General features: G+C 39.3%; 1 protein-coding gene across 1 annotated transcript; it reads left to right on the top strand.

Moving 5' to 3' along the window:
- The first annotated feature begins 2,151 nt into the window (after window positions 1-2,151).
- Window positions 2,152-6,280, top strand: LOC139474689 (layilin-like). The gene is made up of 3 exons (XM_071257784.1): window positions 2,152-2,224; window positions 4,839-5,015; window positions 6,060-6,280. Exons 1-3 carry the CDS (start codon window positions 2,152-2,154, stop codon window positions 6,278-6,280), a joined length of 471 nt encoding a protein of 156 aa, XP_071113885.1.
- Window positions 6,281-7,116: the final 836 nt, after the last annotated feature.

Genomic DNA, 7,116 nt, shown 5'->3' with positions numbered 1-7,116 from the left:
ATCTGGAATAAATGATTTGGCATAATTATTTGATTTACACTTTGTGGTTTGCAGCTGTGAGAGGGTTTCTCAAAATATAATCACTTGCATCCGACACTCTATTTGGAACTAAGGATGAGAGATAGTCCGGTACTAGATTGTTAACCATTTTATAAAAAAAAATATTTAACTTTTGAAAATGCCTTCTTTCTTCTAATGACGTAAGATTTGTTTCTTTATAAAGTTTACCGTGACTTGTGTCACGAAGAGCCCTTCAAATAGTTCTGAGTGCATCTGCATTTAGTTTTTCAAATAGTAACGCCTGTTCTTTTGTGCAGTTGTCCCATATGTGGCAACAATAATCAAATATCGGTAATATGAAAGATTTATACATAGTTTCCAGTGTTTTTTTCTATTTAAACGATACTTGAAACTCCCGAAACAGTTAATCATTGGACTGACTTTCTTGACTAGGCTATCAATGTGATCGTTCCACATACAATCTTCTTGGAGAGTAAGTCGAAGATGTTTATGAGAATGAACTTCCTGAACAGTAGTGTTACTCATTTTCAAAACTGGTTTTACATTTGGAAGAATCTTCCTGGAAAATTGGATAGATACTGTTTTATTTGGGTTGAAATCGACCTTCTGCCCAAGATCGTTATTCAGACATAGTGCTGCTGTATTCGGGTCATTTACCACGACATATAGGGATGTGTCATCGGCAAACAATCATATATTACTATCAATATCGTCTATAATGTCGTTTAAGAAAATTAGAAACAGTAGCGGTCCTAAAACTGACCCTTGTGGAACTCCGGCCGTAACTGGTCGTAAGTCTGAACTATACCCATTGATAACAACCCGTTGGCATCTATGTTTTAGGTAGCTTTCAAACCATCTCAATAATTTCCCTTCAATACCATAGGATTTGGCCAGACTTTATCAAAGGCCTTACTAATTTGTTTCACATATTTATTATTATCAGCTAGTTGTAAGCATAGATGACAATAAAAAGGACCAAAAATCCAATTTACCGTGACAACGATCACTGGGTATTTAAACTAGAACAAGTTGATTAGCTAAGCAGCTGTATAATAGTAATAAAAAGAGAGCAGCTAAATCAATAATTTGCCAAGGTAGTGACAAGATGCGCAGACAGCCAATTAACACAAATTCTTCTTGCAATGAACGTACAGACACCAGAGTATGGCGACCGCCGGACTTTGCCGAACGTTGACGACGCGGGGCAATTTAGAGAGAGGGAAGTGGTGCGGTCGGCGACAGTTAAAATTAATTATTTATAATTATGTATTAATTATATTACTGTTATAATGCACCACCGCCATATTATTCCATCTTAATCACTGCACCGTTAAATAAACGAGTATAGGTCAGGCCAGTGGTCGATAGCATGAGCAGCGAACCACACCGTGGGGGCACGATGACTTACTCACACATAGATCCTGCATTGTAAACACCCGGTCACCATAAGCCTTAACCTGTGTGAATGTTATAGATAACAATAGGTCAGTTTGAATGAAACAATCTATACGAAAATCATATAATGTCCCATCAAGCTAAATGTGGAGACTGGAACCTCGTAACAGAGAAGAATCAAAGAGGTTGTTTCTACTTTTGCAGACCACCTCCGTGGTCTAGTGGTAGGGCGTCCGTCCGGAGAGCGGAAGGTCCGGGGTTCGATCCAAAGTTCATACCAAAAGACGTTAAAAGATGGTACTTGTTGTTACCCTGTCTGACACTCGGCATTAAGGGGCTAAAACAAGAACTGGTCGGCTCGGAGTCAGTATACTGTGTTTGAGTGGGGTATTTATGTTAAACTGCGGCATGGTATCTCAGTTTGCTAGCACTATAAATCGGCATCAGTCCGGACTAGTACAAGCAGCCACACAAGCACATACACGTCGCTATATATGTGCAATAATCTTGGACGGGACATTAAACCCAATTTCACCTCACCTCACCTCTACTTTTGCAGATGTGATGAATCTGGTTCTCTCCATTGGAGTGGTATTAACCCACGTTATTGACCCCGATCTGTCAGCCGTTCCTGCTGAGACTTTATCTGAGTGTGTTCGACTGTGTTTCTACTCAACAAACTGTGCCTCCTTTTTCTACAATCACGACGAACTGCTGTGTCACAGAAGCAGTATGCTATACACTGTTGTGGCTGGCCACAAGCTCACAGCCAAGACAAATGTCAACTGTTATCAATGGAGGCATGGTAGGTAGTAAAACACGTACAGTATATGAATACCTTCTCACAAAGTTGTGTCTGGCCACAAGCTAATAGTTTAGACAAATGGCAATTGACACATGTACAGTATATATATGAATGCCTTCTCACAGAGTTGTGTCTGGCCACAAGCTAATGGTTAAGACAAATGGCAATTGACACATGTACAGTATATATATGAATACCTTCTCACAAAGTTGTGTCTGGCCACAAGCTAATAGTTTAGACAAATGGCAATTGACACATGTACAGTATATATATGAATGCCTTCTCACAAAGTTGTGTCTGGCCACTAGCTAATAGCTAAGTCAAATGGCAATTGACACATGTCCAGTATATATATGAATGCCTTCTCACAGAGTTGTGTCTGGCCACAAGCTAATAGTTAAGACAAATGGCAACTGACACATGTCCAGTATATATATGAATGCCTTCTCACAGAGTTGTGTCTGGCCACTAGCAAATAGTTAAGACAAATGGCAACTGACACATGTACAGTATATGAATGCCTTCTCACAAAGTTGTGTCTGGCCACAAGCTAATAGTTAAGTCAAATGGCAATTGACACATGTCCAGTATATATATGAATGCCTTCTCACAGAGTTGTGTCTGGTCACAAGCTAATAGTTAAGACAAATGGCAATTGACACATGTACAGTATATATATGAATGCCTTATCACAGAGTTGTGTCTGGCCACAAGCTAATAGTTAAGACAAATGGCAACTGACACATGTCCAGTATATATATGAATGCCTTCTCACAGAGTTGTGTCCGGCCACAAGCTAATAGTTAAGACAAATGGCAACTGACACATGTACAGTATATATATGAATGCCTTCTCAGAGAGTTGTGTCTGGCCACTAGCTAATAGTTAAGACAAATGGCAACTGACACATGTACAGTATATATATGAATGCCTTCTCACAGAGTTGTGTCTGGCCACAAGCTAATAGTTAAGACAAATGGCAACTGACACATGTCCAGTATATATATGAATGCCTTCTCACAGAGTTGTGTCTGGCCACTAGCTAATAGTTAAGACAAATGACAACTGACACATGTACAGTAGATGAATGCCTTCTCACAGAGTTGTCTGGCCACTAGCTAATAGTTAAGACAAATATCAGTAGAGCCTTCTGGTTATTGACAAATGGACAGTATATGTATAACCTCTATATATTTATAGGCTATTTAACAAGCTTCCAATTCATATCAGGTTTTCAATTCAGCCTGTAATGTATACTATTTAGAATCTATTAGCAGCGATGATTTTTAATCAGTTATCAACATAATTACACCACGTCAATGTGTCTTTATAATGAATGCAAAGTGCGTATGAATACAATTTCAAAACTGTCAATATAGAGCCGCATCACTTCCGGCATACATACTGTTACAAGGGGATATCTAAGTTGAAACGCAAACGTCAACCCCGAAATCAGCACGTGCAGAAAATGAGTTTTGTAATCAGTAATTGACCACACAAGGTTAATGAATAATCAATACATTATATGGGAGGTTTACAATTTTAAGTTAACAATAAAAAGGGCGATACAATGAATCAAGTAAGTGGCATCGCTAGTAAGTAACACTCCTTAGAATTAATGTATGTACACTTGCAGACTTTCAGAATATTGTCACTGTTGAATGTCTTGGAACAGTCTTGTCTCCGTGCTTGAATCCAGATTAGTTTTGGAAGCTCCTAGGAATTCGGTATTCCAGATATGTCTCCAAACCGCACTTGACAAGTATATAAGAAACAAGTCAGATCGGCAAAAAATAACATCCATGCCTACTATATATAGAGGCTGATGAATTATTTTGGACAGTAAAGCTAAAGGCAAACTTTTGTCACAATACAGACAGACTGTCACAACAGACTCAAAATTTTATTCCATTTTTTAGACTTAACTTATCTGTATCGATAAACAAAACCTTATACATTTACATGACTGACATAATTTGATCAGCCGTCGCGGACGCTTTGCAAGCGATTAATGCCGTTCTCTTGAGTCAGACTTACGTATTGATTGTGTGTTCACGGAGCGCGCTCGTTTAGAAGTCCCATGTAAATCCACAAGCTACAAGAATATGTCTGAATATGACCGCCATTGCGCTGGCGTACTGTTTATTTTTAAAACCAAATCCGCGTCATTTTGACACCCCCAGGATATCATATCAATATACAGCGCTTTTTCTTGACACATTGACCAGTCATGTCAAAAGTCAAGGTCATCCTTGAGCCAAGGTCTAGGTCATTATGTTCGTAACAAATAAAGGTGTGTTCACTGCAACAAGATGACATCACCCATAGCTTAGGGCATTGTATTACTGATTATTTGCAGGCTGCTGCCATACAGCTTCAATATTGTTGACGGGGCGGTCGGGTAGCCTGGTGGTTAAAGCGTTCGCTCGTCACGCCGAAGACCGGGGTTCGATTCCCGACATGGGTACAATGTGTGAGGCCCATTTCTGGTGTCCCCCGCCGTGATATTGCTGGAATATTGCTAAAAAGCAGCGTAAAACCATACTCATTCACTCAATATTGTTGACTGCTGCATTCAACAAAACAACTACACCAATATCGAATTATTTTTCAGATGAATGTCCCTCCCAGTGGACATATTCCAAGCCGACTGGGTTATGCCTTCGATTGTTCAGTCCATCAGCATCCAATACAGACGCTAGACAGACATGTGTGGAAAATGGCGGAAGACTCGTGAAGATCCAGAATTTTAAAGAAAACATCCTTATCCGAGACATTATGTTGGAAAATGGTACATATCATAAGTGACTTACCATTTGATATTTTTTGGGAGGCTGAGGTGGATTTTGTCCCTGAAAACCCTTGAAATAAATAATTATGGTCAAACTGTTGAAAACAAAGAAGCTTACAGAACATTACGTTGTTTCGAGGTGGTTTTCTTAAACAAATTAAAAGCTATAAAAGTGCAATAATCTTGGACGCGTCGTTAAATCCCATTTAACCTCACTTCACCTAACATATGCAAGGATGACCAGATCGTTTGTTTGAATCGTAGAATTGCCCTGTCTATGATCATTTGGTTACGCCAGAGTGGTGTGTGTGTGTGTGTGTGTGTGTGTGTTGTTTAACGTTGCACTCAGCAACATTCCAGCTATATAACGACGGTAAATAATGGCGGTAATTCTAATCTAACCCGGAATAGCCACGGAGTTTTCGTCGTTCTGTGTTATTTCATGGTAACATTTACTTTCGCTCAGGAAGGAAGCAACATATCCCACTTTGTCATCGGATGTCATAATTGGAAGACGTTTTCAATATAATTCTTTCATTTTGTTTAGTCATTTTGAGTTCATCCAAACACATGTCAACAATTAAGGACGTCAACTACACACATTTGTTTTTTCAACATTACTGTACCTGATTTTGGTTCGGTTGTTGTTTTACGCCGCACTCGACATTATTCCAGCTTTATGACGGCGGTCTGTAAATAATCACCAATTGGGATCGATGACATGCATCAACCAAGTCAGCGAGACTGACCACCCGATCCCGTTAGTCGCCTCTTACGACAAGCATAGTAGCCTTTTATGGAAAGCATGCATTGCTGAAGACCTATTCTACCCCGGAACTTCATGCGTTACTTTACCTGATGATAACTGTGCACTATTGAATGTTTTCGGATCGAATAAGCCCTTTGTTGTTTCCTTTATAAATAATCACAATCGATGCATAACTACATTAAAAATAAAAATAAATACAGCCCTGCAATCCACTCTTCAAAAGATGTTCTTCGAAATATAGTACATATAAAGTGTATGATTGCACTATGTTTCAGATGGCGGCCTACACATCGGTTTAAAAAAGACGCCTACAGGGTGGCAATGGCACCTGGGCGAGGCGCTTGGCGCCTTCAACTCCTGGAAAAACGGCCACCCCAAGTCTGGATCCTGTGTTGTAATGAGCATAGTTAGCCGTGGCTGGTACACAGATTCGTGTGCCAATAAACGGAAATATCTATGCGAAATCGTCCTAGACAACCCTTACGGTGATTGCTAAGAACACGGAGGAGGAGGAGAAGGGAAAGAAGAATGAAGCATATTGTGACCATTTAACACTTTTGTCAAGCAGTATGGAATTACAAATAATCTCGTAACAAGATTTTAAAAAAGTAACTTTGTTACAAACCCTATTTTGAGTAGGAGCTTAAGTGATTGGAAACTGAAAATAAGTGTTTCGCGTGTAAAAAATATGAACTTGTTGACTGATTCCGTCTGTGCTTCACTGGCAATTACTTCAGATTCTTCCTCGGTACGACAAGGTTTAATGAACATAATACTTCTCATCTTCAATGAATTAAGAAAATCTGGCCTACCTTTAGAATACAGTACCACAAACTTTTCAAACACGTGATCATACCCTATGACATAATTTGTAGTATTTTGTTGCCAGTCACACCGGCGAAACAATGCCCTGTGACGTCAGGGGTCATCGAGTGTGCATAAGCTCCCCCCTGTGATCTATCATCTCTACACGAAATGTCATTTAATACGCCAAGCGCTGTGGAGAGTTTTGAATATTTGTTTACTGAATATAGCCTGCGGCGGCGCATTTTATAGCAAGCGCTAGTTTACGAAAACACTTTTATTTTTTATATATTTTATTTCGTTTTTCTCGTAATTCAAGTGGCTAAAAGGGTTATAAATGGGAACTAATATACATATATTATTTTTTCGGTGCATTAATTTTCATTATTATGCACAAGAATGTAGTTTGTTAGGGATATTTAATTGGTGCTGAACACATCCAAATGTCGCCTGTGTTAGGGTTGGTTACCCCGAACTCTATCCTTAGCCCTTGGATCCCCTTTACGATAAATCACCCCTTTACGATCA

This window comes from Haliotis cracherodii, unplaced genomic scaffold (genome assembly GCF_022045235.1).
Source record: "Haliotis cracherodii isolate W230 unplaced genomic scaffold, xgHalCrac1.p SCAF_3, whole genome shotgun sequence".
Taxonomy (NCBI): Eukaryota; Metazoa; Mollusca; class Gastropoda; order Lepetellida; family Haliotidae; genus Haliotis; species Haliotis cracherodii.
The sequence above is the reverse complement of the archived record's forward strand: the minus strand, read 5'-3'. Positions and strand labels throughout refer to the sequence as shown.

Bases quoted from the DNA above. Each gene is read 5' to 3' on its own strand.
- LOC139474689 (XM_071257784.1), top strand. From the start codon at position 2,152: ATGCTATACACTGTTGTGGCTGGCCACAAGCTCACAGCCAAGACAAAT. The intron at 2,225-4,838 runs GTAGGTAGTAAA...ATTATTTTTCAG, and splicing joins CTGTTATCAATGGAGGCATG to ATGAATGTCCCTCCCAGTGG. The intron at 5,016-6,059 runs GTACATATCATA...ACTATGTTTCAG, and splicing joins AGACATTATGTTGGAAAATG to ATGGCGGCCTACACATCGGT.